This window comes from Neoarius graeffei, chromosome 21 (assembly GCF_027579695.1).
Source record: "Neoarius graeffei isolate fNeoGra1 chromosome 21, fNeoGra1.pri, whole genome shotgun sequence".
NCBI lineage: Eukaryota > Metazoa > Chordata > Actinopteri > Siluriformes > Ariidae > Neoarius > Neoarius graeffei.
Genome location: NC_083589.1, coordinates 49937375 through 49951092, shown reverse-complemented (window position 1 = coordinate 49951092; position 13718 = coordinate 49937375). Strand labels below are relative to the sequence as shown.

At 46.2% G+C, this 13718-nt stretch overlaps 1 protein-coding gene across 3 annotated transcripts in view; it reads left to right on the top strand.

The window, feature by feature from the left end:
• The window catches only part of ppfibp1a (PPFIA binding protein 1a), a 95732-nt gene that overhangs the window by 36097 nt on the left and 45917 nt on the right, over positions 1–13718 (top strand). For 2 of the 3 annotated variants that reach the window (XM_060903312.1, XM_060903311.1), the window contains exons 4-8: positions 9345–9434; positions 9538–9651; positions 10029–10139; positions 11301–11393; positions 11975–12092. In XM_060903312.1, the coding sequence (XP_060759295.1) occupies positions 9345–9434; positions 9538–9651; positions 10029–10139; positions 11301–11393; positions 11975–12092 (526 nt within the window). The remainder of the gene's footprint in view (positions 1–9344; positions 9435–9537; positions 9652–10028; positions 10140–11300; positions 11394–11974; positions 12093–13718) is intronic. The other variant, XM_060903313.1, reaches the window with a different exon arrangement.

The following is a 13718-nucleotide window of genomic DNA, read 5'->3' as shown; positions in this document are numbered from 1 at the left end:
GCTGAACGACCTCAGGGCGCGTGGCTTTGTTGACAGATTTTGGTCCGCTTACTAAAATGTACAGTATGAAAGCGAACCGCACCAAAATGAAAAATAAAAAAAAACATTTGGTTCGGACCAAAGCAAGTGAACTATCGAACTATCCTGGTCTGAATACTGTACACCCTTATTCAGCACCACCTATTTAATTGATAGACTTAATCTTGACAAATTTAGAGAAATCTTTGACTGCACCTTTTTAAATACTGAAAATGACACCAGCAGAGGAGGGCATGAATCATAAATTCGATTACTTTATTTTTTTAACTCTGTTTAAGCAGGAGATTTCTTAGACGTGAACAATTCTCCAGCAAAAAGGCCAAAATTCTGAAGTTAAGATTGTCTGTCTGTCTGTCTGTCTGTCTGTCTGTCTGTCTATCTGTCTTGTCAGCTCAGTGATTTATTGCTAAAGTATGGAAGCCAAGGCAAAATGTACTGAAGAAAATATTTAAAAATCGTCACCCTAATTATAGCAATGTCACTTCAGAGAAATCTTCGTTTGAATTTGAAGAAATGAATTATTTTTTTCCCCTAACATAATTCTGTTACTTTCCTCGTGAAAGATTTTGTGTTCAAAGTTAAACATAATCAAATTTTCTTTTTTAGGGCCAAAAGATACCCCATACAGTGTGATATTTTTATTTAATACCATTATCTTGAGTACTGCAACTAAAAAAAAAAGTTGCCATGTTTTGCTGTGAATGTCATTCCGTTACCGAAGAACTACCCAAGCACTTAATGTGGTATGGGTCACTGTTGTATAATGTACTGTTTGGACCTGTGGAATCTCTTTTGAGATGTTTGAGTCAGAAATACTTTACTCTTGTCTGACCTGCTTGTAGTTAAACCAATGCTGATGCAGGTTAACTTATTTAAATGCTTTCGGGTAGATCTTGTGGTAAAGTGTAATTTGATATTTGTTTGAACAACACCCCAGTATTCATTATTCTTAATGACTTCGTTGTTGTAATCATCCCCCGCCCCAAAGCGCACAAGGGGGAAAAAAGGAATGGAGTCCGTCCGTCCTTCTGTTTCAATCTGGACAAGTTTGAGAAAACTATACAAGCTTCATCAATGAAACTTTATGCGCTCATATTACTATTCATGGTCTACAGTGGTGCTTGAAAGTTTGTGAACCCTTGAGAATCTTCTATATTTCTGCATAAATGTGACCTAAAACATCAGATTTTCTTACACGTCCTAAAAGTAGATAAAGAGAACCCAGTTAAACAAATGAGACAAAAATATTATACTTGGTTATTTATTTATTGAGGAAAATTATCCAATATTACATATCTGTAATGGCCCTTTTCCACTACCCTTTTTCAGCTCGCTTCAGCTCACTTCAGCCCGACACGGCTCACGTTTCGACTACCAAAAAACAGCACGACTCAGCTCGCTTCAGCCCTGCTTAGCCCCTAAAACTCGCACCGTTTTGGAGTGGGGCTGAAGCGAGCCAAAGCGAGCCGAGTGAGGCTGGGGGCGTGAGCAGACACTCCCCTGTGCACTGATTGGTGAGGAGGAGTGTCCTCACACGCCCCGCGAGCACGCTGGGATCTGTAAACACCGCAAACCCGGAAGAAGAATAATTACGAATTACGAGAATTTCTGAAGCCTTATGCGCCTCGCCTCATCTATATGCTCTTGCCAGTATCTGTTGGCGTTGTCGGTGACAACAAGCCACAGCACCAAGACCAGCAACACTAACGACTCCATGTTTATTGTTTACTATTCGGGTCATGAGACTACCGCTTAAAAGCTCACTGATGTCACTGTTTGCGCTGCTTAACGACATCACGTGACGTCCACCCACTTTCGCTAACTCCACCCAATATGTCCACCCACTTCCAGCCAGCACGGTTCAGCGCGGTTGTAGTCGAAATGCAACTCCAACAGCCCCGCTCAGCTCGACTCAGCCCAACTCAGCACGGCACGGCTCAGCCCAACTCAGCCGCGTTGGTAGTGGAAAAGCGGCATAAGTGGCAAAAGTATGTGAGCCTTTGCTTTCAGTATCTGGTGTGACCCCCTTGTGCAGCAATAACTGCAACTAAACGTTTCCGGTAACTGTTGATCAGTCCTGCACACCGGCTTGGAGGAATTTTAGCCCATTCCTCCGTACAGAACAGCTTCAACTCTGGGATGTTGGTGGGTTTCTTCACATGAACTGCTCGCTTCAGGTCCTTCCACAACATTTCGATTGGATTAAGGTCAGGACTTTGACTTGGCCATTCCAAAACATTAACTTTCTTCTTCTTTAACCATTCTTTGGTAGAACGACTTGTGTGCTTAGGGTCGTTGTCTTGCTGCATGACCCACCTTCTCTTGAGATTCAGTTCATGGACAGATGTCCTGACATTTTCCTTTAGAATTCGCTGGTATAATTCAGAATTCATTGTTCCATCAATGATGGCAAGCTGTCCTGGCCCAGATGCAGCAAAATAGGCCCAAACCATGATACTACCACCACCATGTTTCACAGGTGGGATAAGGTTCTTATGCTGGAATGCAGTGTTTTCCTTTCTCCAAACATAACGCTTCTCATTTAAACCAAAAAGTTCTATTTTGATCTCATCCATCCACAAAACATTTTTCCAATAGCCTTCTGGCTTGTCCACATGATCTTTAGCAAACTGCAGACGAGCAGCAATGTTCTTTTTGGAGAGCAGTGGCTTTCTCCTTGCAACCCTGCCATGCACACCATTGTTGTTCAGTGTTCTCCTGATGGTGGACTCTTGAACATTAACATTGGCCAATGTGAGAGAGGCCTTCAGTTGCTTAGAAGTTACCCTGGGGTCCTTTGTGATCTTGCTGTCTATTACACGCCTTGCTCTTGGAGTGATCTTTGTTGGTTGACCACTCCTGGGGAGGGTAACAATGGTCTTGAATTTCCTCCATTTGTACACAGTCTGTCTGACTGTGGATTGTTGGAGTCCAAACTCTTCAGAGATGGTTTTGTAACCTCTTCCAGCCTGATGAGCATCAACAGCACTTTTTCTGAGGTCCTCAGAAATCTCCTTTGTTTGTGCCATGATGCACTTCCACAAACATATGTTGTGAAGATCAGACTTTGATAGATCCCTGTTCTTTAAGTAAAACAGGGTGCCCACTCGCACCTGATTTGTCATCCCATTGATTGAAAACACCTGACTCTAATTTCACCTTCATATTAACAGCTAATCCTAGAGGTTCACATCCTTTTGCCACTCACGGATGTGTAATATTGGATCATTTTCAGCAATAAATCAATGACCAAGTATAATATTTGTCATTTGTTTAACTGGGTTCTCTTTATCTGTTTAGGACTTGTGCGAAAATCTGATGTTTTAGGTCATATTTATGCAGAAATGTAGAAAATTCTAAAGGGTTCGCAAACTTTCAAGCACCACTAAGTTTGGTTCAAAAATCATTTACGAGAAATTATTTTTTTCAGTGTTGCAGCCCTTGATTTGTGTTGTTGGACTTCTATTTCCTTCACTCCAGACCGCCAGGGCGGTGCTGAAAGCACTAGTGGAAGGATCTTTGCATCCGCGTGTTTCGAGAGTCGCATACAAAAGTTGTCATCTCATGACGTATGACGTGCCTGCCTATATAAGGCAACATCCCATGTCATTTGGCCTCTTCTTTTTTTTTTCTCGCGTTGGAATCGCATCTCTTCTATTGGAATTGTGTGCGCTATCTGTTAACTGTGGGAATACCTCCGACAATCTACAGTGCAGCTCGTGACTGAAGAGGACTTCAGTGGGACTCGACTCCACGCAAGCTGTTTGGTCGCTAAGGTAACTTGTTTTATGCATCGATAGTCACTGAATCTTGGCTGCCAAGTTTTCAGGGGCGTTTATTATATCGGTCTTGTCACAAACTGCTCGGTTGCTGGCAGGTTTGTCAGTGTTGAGCGAGTTAGCGAATTGGTTGCCAAGAACGTTAACGTGTACTTACAACTTTACGTGAGCATCGGTTTCTGGTTGCTAGTAAATCGTTGTCTGTAGCGGTAAAGTTGCGCTTGCAAACTCGCTAGCCTTGGTTGCCAGGCTAGCAAGCAGCACTACACCTTGCTTCTTTTCTAAAAAAAAAAAATCGCAGGTGAGTAGACACTGAGATGGATTCAATGAGGTGTTCCACTTGCCCCAATCTAATGGAGATGCTGGATGCACATGATCGCTGCGCGGAGTGCCTTGGCATGCAACATCTAAGGGAGGCAATGTCTGATCCATGCCCTCCCTGTGCGTTAATGCCGCTTACTGTTAGACAGGCACGGTTGGCTGGTGTGGAATGTGCGTCTAGCAGTTTTCTGCTCTCGGATTCTCAGACACAGCGTAAGCGTAAGCTTTCACCACCAGTGCATGCAAAACAGCACAAAAAATCCAAGTCTTTGGAGTTAGAGCGTAAAGTGGAACTGCTCTCGTCTACAGTGGAGCGTCTGCTGCCTCTGCTTGCAACCCCCCCCCCCTTTACAGCAGGGGCACAGGTAGGTACTGTAGAGGAACAGCCTGCACCGCCTACCTCCTTGTCACCCGTTGGCTCATGTTCTCAGCCACCTGACGAAGAGGAAGTGATGTCTGTGGCTGCCTCGGACACCTTTTTCAGTCAGCCTTCTTCCTCGGCGCAGCCACCAACCGAAGTCCTGCCGGGTGTTGAGCCCCGTGATTCGGGCAGTGATGTTACCTCTGGGCGATCTGGGGAGTCTGCCTCAGTGGTGGGTTTGGTGGAGGCCACACTGAAGGCTTTGCTTGCACGTTTGCAGTTGGACACCCCAGCACCTCCTACCGGATCTGAGAACATGTTCCTGCGCCGTGTTCAGCGTGCCTCTCTGGTAATTCCACAGTGTCGTGACTTTACTTCTGTGGTGGCCTCTGCCCTGGAGGCTGCTACGAAACCTGCCCGTCCAGACCAGATGTCTCGCATGCTTGCGGCGATGCAGGACCCCGATGCTGTTGGCTTGGATAGCATGCCAGTAGTTGAATCAAGCATTGCTTCGCTCATTGTGTCTCCCGATGAAGCACTTTGGGAGCAGGTGCGTTGCCCTAACGCTGAGTGCCGTCGCACAGACTAGCTACTTTCTAGTGCTTACAACTCTACTGCCTTTCTTGGCAGGGTGTCTAACTCGCTGGCACACATGCTTGTTATGCTGCACTCGACACTCAACACATCATCGGCAGACCCACTGGTGGCTGAGGTACTGGAACTTGCACTGCAGGCTATGGGTGTCATTGCCAACCAGTGTGGCACTACCTTGGGCACCTTGCTGCAAGCCCATCGACAAGTGTGGCTGGCTCAATTGCCTCTGCCAGAAGTATGCAGGAACAACCTGAGGCACCTCCCACTGGCACCTGGACAGGTCTTTGGGCCAGCAGCACAAAAGGCCCTTGACAGACGTGTGTCTGTTAGAGTCTCGCTCCCATCATGTGGGTGTAGCACCCACCTTCAGAGCTCCGCCAAACCCTTCTGCCTCACGCTTTAGGCATGTGGCCCCTAGAGCTGCACAAAGGTCTCCCCATCGACCCCAGCAGCAGGCCCCCAATCCCCCATCTCCCTCGGCCAGGCAGGGTGGCACTCAGCCACATGTGAGTTTTCGCCCTTTTCGACAGACGGGTCCTCCCCGCTGTCGTCCCCCCCCCCATCCCTTCCGAAAAACGTAGGCAGGACCACTGACAGGTCAGGGCCAGTGGCAGGAGTTTTTACAGGCAGCCAGCTAGCGCGTTGGCGCGAAATAACAACCAACCAATGGCTACTCCCCACCCTTTCAGAAGGGTACCGCCTGCAATTCCGCCGCCGGCCACCAATGCATTCGGGTGTGAGACAGACAGTTATAACCAATCCAAGACAGGCAGAAGCCTTGTTGAGAGAAGTTCAGTTGTTGCTACAAAAAGGAGCCATAGAGATGGTCGACCCCATTGTTCACCCAGGGGGTTTTTCAGTTTATTTTCTCATTCCAAAGAAAGACGGCGGGTTCAGGCCGATTTTAGATTTAAGAAGGTTAAACCGTTTCTTGAAGGTGCTTCCTTTTTGAATGCTACGAACAACAGATGTACTGCAAGCAGTCACAAACCAGGACTGGTTTGTGACCGTAGATCTCGAGGACGCCTATTTTCACATACCCATTGCCATGGACCACAGGTGCTTCCTTCGTTTTTCGTTCATGGGAAAGATTTTTCAGTTCAGAGTTCTCCCCTTTGGACTTTCTCTGGCGCCAAGGGTGTTCTCGAAATGCGTCCAAGTAGCACTAGAACCCCTTCAGAAGGAGGGCATAAGAGTGCTCCCTTGGACTACTGGCTTCTTTGTGCGGCATTGCCCGAACAGGCCAAGGACCATGCTCACCGGTTGCTACTACACATTACGGCTCTGGGGTTCAGGGTGAACTAGAGGAACTGCAAACTGTTCCCAGTCCAGGCAACACGTTTCATCGGCCTTGCCCTGGATTCGAACATTATGCTGGCCAGTCCCACGCCAGACAGAATACGTTCAATTCTCACTGCCATGAACCACCTTCGTGTCGGGGGAACTCAGCGTTACGTTTCTCTCCTTCAGCTGTTGGGGGAAACTCACAGCGGCCTCAGTAGTCATTCCTCTGGGTCTTCTGTGGCTAAGGGCTTTTCAGAGATGGCTTCTTCAACTGCGTCTGTGTCCAGTGCGAGACAGGCACATGAGGGTGAGAATAACACGCCGTTGCATGCTCACGCGAAGACCTTGGTCCCAGGCACACTTTCTCACTTGTGGAGTTCCACTTGGTCCCCCACCGGGACGGTGGGAGGTTATCCGGACAGATGCTTCCCTCATGGGTTGGGGTGGAGTCTGGGATCGGCAAGGTGTGAACGGCACCTGGCCTGCTCCGTGGCGCACGTCCCACATCAACACACTGGAGTTGATGGTGGTGTTTCTGACATTGCGCCACTTTCAGGAAGTGCTGCGGGGCAAACATTTATTGGTACGTACAGACAATGTGGCAACTGTTTTCTATATCAATCATCGGGGGGCACAAGGTCTGTAGCTGCGCTTCAGGTGGCTCACAGTCTCCTAGTATGGGCTCAGGACAACCTCCTTTCCATAAGGGCATCTTATCTACCTGGATGCCTAAACAGTGTGGCAGATGCTCTGTCACGCGGCAAGGTGTCTCAAGGGGATTGGAAACTGCATCCAGACATGGTGGAACAGATCTGGAAAACCTATGGGAGAGCAACTGTGGACCTGTTTGCGAGCAGTCAGACAAGTCATTGTCCGACATGGTTTTCCCTGGGAGAAGAAACGGCAGCGTTGGGCCAGGATGCCCTGGCCCACGACTGGCCGAGGGCCATCCTTTATGCCTTACCCCCTCTACCACTGTTGTGGAGGACTCTCTGCTGTGTGCACGATCACAGTCACCATGTGCTATTGATAGCTCCTTACTGGCCATCCAGGCCATGGTTCCAGGTCCTGCTGTCACTACTAGTGGGACCCCCTTGTCAGCTGCCCAGCAGGCCCGACTTGCTGACGCAGATGGAGGGCAGGATTCAACACCCATGTCCCAAACGCCTGAAGCTCTGGGTGTGGCCCTTGGGGCCCCGGGGCTACTACTGGAGTGTTCAGAAGGGACCAGGAACACTGTGGTGAACGCACGTGCAGAATCTACCTGACGCTTGTATGCAGGCAAGTGGAAGGTGTTCTGTGATTGGTGTGCAGAACGCAACATCGACACCCTAAGCTGCTCTGTTCCACAGATTTTAGATTTCCTGCAGCACCTTTTAGAGCTTGGCAGGGCTGCATCTACACTTAAGGTGTATGTTGCAGCACTAACAGCCCACCGTTCAGAGGTTGGAGGTGTTTCACTTGGGTCCCACCGGCTGGTGGTAGCCTTTTTGAGAGGGGCAGTTCGTCTTAATCCTCCTCATTTTGTGCGGAGTCCGTCATGGGATCTGAACACTGTGCTCGAATCCCTTTGCTTGCCTCCTTATGAGCCCCTGGCAGCAGCTGACATTAAGTGGCTATCTGTTAAAACAGCTTTTCTCCTTGCCATCACAACAGCCCGGCGTGTGAGTGAGCTACATGCCCTCTCAGTGAGTACTGTTTGCCTTTGTTGGGGCCCTATGTTTGACAGTGTTTCATTGTGGCCTAACCCAGCTTTCCTCCCTAAAGTCTCATCTCCCCAGTTTAGCAACCAGCCAATTTTGCTGACTGCTATACTGGCGGACAGGACAGACTTGCGTGCTGAGTTGTGCCCTGTCAGGGCTCTGAGGTTTTATTTTGATAGGACGGCAGCCTTTCGTACGACAGACCAATTGTTTGTTTGTTTTGGTGGTGCTCCGAGAGGAAGGCCTCTGTCCAAGCAGCGGCTCTCCCGTTAGGTTGTGGAGGCAATCACCCATGCCTATGAATCTATGGGACGTACTGTGCCCTCTCCTGTCCGCTGCCATTCGATGTGTGCTCAGGCAACGTCATGGGCAGCTCTCTGGGGAGTACCACTGACATTTGTGCTGCTGCAACTTGGTCCAATACATGTACATTTGCCCGGTACTACAGGCTAAATGTTGCGTCCATGCTATTGCTGTGTGCAGCTGTTCTTCCAGAAGGTGGTGATGCTCTTCTGAATTCCTCGTGACTGGGTTGGTATTCGTCTTCCACTAGTGCTTTCAGCACCGCCCTGGCGGTCTGGAGTGAAGGAAGTAGAACGCTGGTTACGAATGTAACCGTGGTTCTATGACTAAGTGGAAGACCGCCAGGGTCTTTGGTCACTCGGATTGCGTGAGAATGATCTTGAGGCCAAATGACGTGGGATGTTGCCTTATATAGGTAGGCACGTCATACGTCATGAGATGACAACTTTTGTATGCGACTCTCGAAACGCGCGGATGCAAAGATCCTTCCACTAGTGCTTTCAGCACCGCCCTGGCGGTCTTCCACTTAGTCATAGAACCACGGTTACATTCGTAACCAGCATTTTTTGTGCAAGTGGACTCAATCTGGACAAATTTTCTCAGAAACTACATAAGCTACGTCAATAAAACTTTGCGTGCTCATACTACTGAAAAAAGCTAGGTAGCATTTTATGAAGGTGTCGTAGCACTTATGTCGACATTAGTCAATCTTAAAGCAATTGGCTTATAAGGGCGCAAGTGTTAAGAGGTCTTAAAGTAGTGAAGGGGATAGTGATGACCATGTCTTGTTTCTCATGAGACTCCTTGTGTGGAATTGGATGGCATGATGAGCGGATGGTTTCCACACAAGTCCTCCCACCACCACCACACACGGCAGAAAAAAAATCTGAATCATCTTGTCTTGTTATTCCTGCTATTTAATGTATCTGTGACTTTTACATTTTTTACTTCGGTTTGTAGACTAATGGTCATGGATCTGCAGCAAAGGATTTGGCACATCAGGAGCGACTGTCTCGGCTAGAGAGCGACAAAGAATGTCTGGTGCTGCAGGTGTGAATAATGCAAAAATTAGGTTTTCATCTGTTATAATTGTCTAATGGGTTTTTTTTTTTAATTTTCTGTGGTGGTTTTTTGTTAATTTTTTTTTCCTCAGGTGAGCGTTCTGACAGACCAGGTAGAGGTGCAGGGAGAAAAGATAAGGGACCTAGAGATGTGCCTTGAGGAACACCAGATGAAACTTAATGCCACAGAAGAATTGCTACAGCAGGTGTGTTGAGTATGTGATCGTACACAGCAAAACGATTTCAAGAATGTACAAGATGTTGAGTATTTGTATTCTACAACTTTGATACTATTGAGTCAAGCAGTGCTGTGTTGAAAGGAACTTGAGTACGAGCACCAGTCGTTTGTGATTTTCATTAGAGGTTTAACTTGATCTGTCATATCAAAGTGAAGTTGTTGACTGTTCAGTGACTTGAGCCTTGAGAGTAAACTACTGATGAAGTTAATCAGCACTTTCAATTAAATGCAAGCATTCAGCAGTGCCATGGTATAAAGTACAGATAAGGATAAACTGGTTTTAAGCAGGTGCACTCGCACCTGACCAGCATTTTAACTGCTTCATTACTCCATTGTGCTCTTTAGGAGTTGCTGAGCAGGAGCACGTTAGAGACTCAGAAACTGGAGCTGTTGACGGAGGTATCCAGCCTGAAACTGAAGCTTACAACTACGGATCGTGAAAACAAGGAAAGCGAGGTAACGGACGTGCAGCCAGTGCATCATTAGGAACACTTTTTTTTTTTTAAGTTATCAGCCAAAAAAAACTTTTTTTCTTTTTATTAGTCATAGTATTTTTATGCTTTGAAACAAAATTTGATCAGCTATGACCAAACATCTGCTGATTTTGTGCATCATATACTTTGACGAACTTCTACGTCGTTATTTATTAGATATTGCTTTCTCTTACAGAGCACAGCTCTTAGGGTTCATAGTTTAAATTACAGATTAGATTTAATGATGGGGCGGCACTGTGGTGTAGTGGTTAGCACCGTCACCTCACAGCAAGAAGGTTCTGGGTTCGAGCCCAGCGGCCGGCGAGGGCCTTTCTGTGTGGAGTTTGCATGTTCTCCTCGTGTCTGCGTGGGTTTCCTCCGGGTGCTCCGGTTTCCCCCACAGTCCAAAGACATTAGGCTAACTGGTGGCTCGAAATTGACCGTGAGTGTGAATGGTTGGTTGTCTCGATGTGTCAGCCCTGTGATAACCTGGCGACTTGTCCAGGGTGTACCCTGCCTCTCACCCATAGTCAGCTGGGATAGGCTCCAGCTTGCCTGCGACCCTGTAGAACAGGATAAGCGGCTCCAGATAATAGATGGATGGATTTAATGATGCTGTTCAATAGTCATTTAACAGGTATACAACATTTATAGCCTTTAATACTTCATTAAAAGTTTAACGTGCTCACATTTCACCGAAACGTTAAGATTTAATATTAGATCTGGCCGTCATGCTGCTGCTGTTCCTATACATCATGTGTAACCACTTAAACCCTTAACTCTGTCCAGGCATTGAGCTCTCGAGCCATTTCCTGTTAAGCTCAGACTGAGACTACAGTCCACTATTCATTTCGTCCGAGATGCCCAGGATTTGAGCTCAAAATTGTGGATTTCATAAATTGTGAACTCTGATAGGACTGAGGAAATGGAGGTCTAAATACCAGACAAGGGAAACATGGGTTTTGTTTTGGGTGTACTTTATGTATTCATAACAGCAGCTTTATATCTTAGGAGTCGGAATGTGGTGTAATCAAAGGTTATTCATTTTGGATGTCCCTTTTCCTCTCAAATAGCATCTGCTCTCTTCCCACAACTGTGTGCATTCTTGACCTTTTACCTCCCTGATAAGCCGCTCTCCCTCCAGGCCATTTATCAGGAACTGAGTGAAATGCGCCTCAGAGCAGCTTCTGCTGAGACGGAAAAAGTGCAGCAGGAAAGAAGCCTGAAATCAACCAGAGTACGAACGTTATGTGGTCCTTTTTTGTTTTCTTTTCCTTTTTTTGTGCACAAAACGTGTACAAGTATAATGAGACTTGGACTCTTTTTTCTTTTTTTTCTCCCCCCCTCAGTGCCATGTGTGTCTTCCTGATGTGTCTCCTTTGTCCCATTCCTCCTGCTGCTTTTTTTTTTTTTTTTTTTTATATATCTAATTGCTGGAATCTGTCTTTCTGGTTGATGTTCAATTTGTCTCCAAGCCGAGACTCTTGTCAGTCATTTTATAGAGAGGACAATTGCGTCTGTTTATTTTCTTTCTGATTTAAATATTCAATGTCATATTTTGAACTGTGTAAAAAGTAAAGCGCATGATTTCACAGATAAGATCAGATTAGTTGCACTCATTTACTATATGATTGCTACTTATGTCTACAACTACTGCTACTCTGATTGCAAGCTTACCCCCCTATTTATTTTTGGAAGGTTAACATTTCAGAAGCCTCCAGTGCAAAGTTAGCCAAAAGCCCATACGTATGACTGGTAGTAACTTCTTTTGTGTTTGTTACAGTTAGATATCGTGTACATGTGGTTCTTATTTGTCAGGAAGAACTGGCAGCGCTGCAGATGCAGCTAGAGGAGCGGGAGCAGGAGCTGAAGAGACTGAAGGAGCAAGTCGGAGCTGAGGTCGTGACCTCAGACGGAAGCCAGAGCAGAGAGAAAGGTCTGTGCTGTAGCATTTTGGCCGACTAAAATAGTCTCGCCTAAGGGAAATCTCTCCACGCTGTGCACACTCCTACCACTTTGGGTAATTAAAGGTTTTTATTTTCACACTGGCAGGTTGGGACACACTCCGTCTGGGTTCTATATAGTAGAAGCCTTTTAAAAGAAAATATTCACCCTGAACGAGTCATGCGGTAATGGTTCTAATTAATTAACATGTGATCTTCAGTGCTGTCCAAGATTTAGTTTATATTCTGTAATGGGTATGTTCGGTCCACAAAAATGGATTGGTCGAGCAGCGTTCCAAGAGTGTTGGTATTTCATGATGGTCCAGTGCTATTGTGTTTCACGCTGCTTGTCATGTAAAACTCCACTTCCTGGTTCTATCTGGTTACTACGGTAGTGGTGCCGCCATCATCCGTGGACATGGCAAATGATCCTTTTCAGGAATATAACTTTTACTTAAAATGTGAACGCTCATCAGATGAAGATGAAAAGGTAAAAGGGAACCCCCACCCCCAGGAAGCACCTTGAACAGAAATGTGCAAATCAATGAGCCAGCTAGCAGATGTGTTGTGTGGGGGGTGTTTTTTTTGTGTTTGTTTTCTTTCTTCCTCTAAACCCCTCCCCCAGGATCTATAGTGCCAGTCAACAGTTTGGGCACACCTTCTAATTCAATGTTCTTTCTTGATCTTTAAGACATGAGGGTTTTTTAATTAGTAAAGTAATGATGGATAGCCTGGCAAGCCAGACTAAATGTGAATATTTAGTCTGGCCTCGCTCGTAGACATTTCCGACGGGTGTGGGAGGAACAACCCGCTGTCTTTCAAACTGTCTCTGTGCGTATAGGCCAACACTCTGACCAATCAGCGCAACAGTGACTGTGACGTAGTCAGAGCGACAGAAAGCAGTGGGGGAGGCCTTGAAATAAATAATTTTTCAAAATGCGTATTAATTAATAAACAGGTTCTAGATATTAAGAAGTTTGGAGATAATGACCACAAGTTTGGAGTCTGTACCACGTACTTAAAATACACTTTTTTTTTTTTCCAAGTGTTTTTCAAGGGTTTGCTTAAACTGTTTTTGAGAGTTTTTATTTAGTGGTGTTTGGTGAAATAATTTCCCTTAAATTTAAAATAACGGGAAAATAAGAAACAGTCAAAAAGTAATGTTTCAAAGCTGTTTATTAATTCTTCGTACTGCACAAACTAGCCCCATCCTTTTGGCTACGAGCGGAGCCAGCTGGTAGATCAGACTTTTGCCATAGCCGGTCGGCAAAACAGCGAAAACGTCCTTCTTGAAAAGGAATGAGCGGAGAGCCTCTTCCTGCTCATGTTTCAACGAAAACTCCAAGTCTAATTCTTCTAAAACTGATTCCAAAGCGGAGTCAAACGAGCGCTGTTCACTAGCCGTAGCCATCTTTCCTGTTGTGCTTTCTCCAGCTTCGCGCAGCTTTGTCGTCACTCCTGCAAAAGCCCGCCCAAAGAATCCAAACAAAAACCTTGCGTTGTGATTGGCGGGCACGATTTGATGCCCGGGGTGTTTTTGTTGATATGGTGCGAGGCTAGACCCACTCACAGGCAAAAAATATTTTTGGCCGCTAGGCGGGTGGGTCTAGTTTACTAGG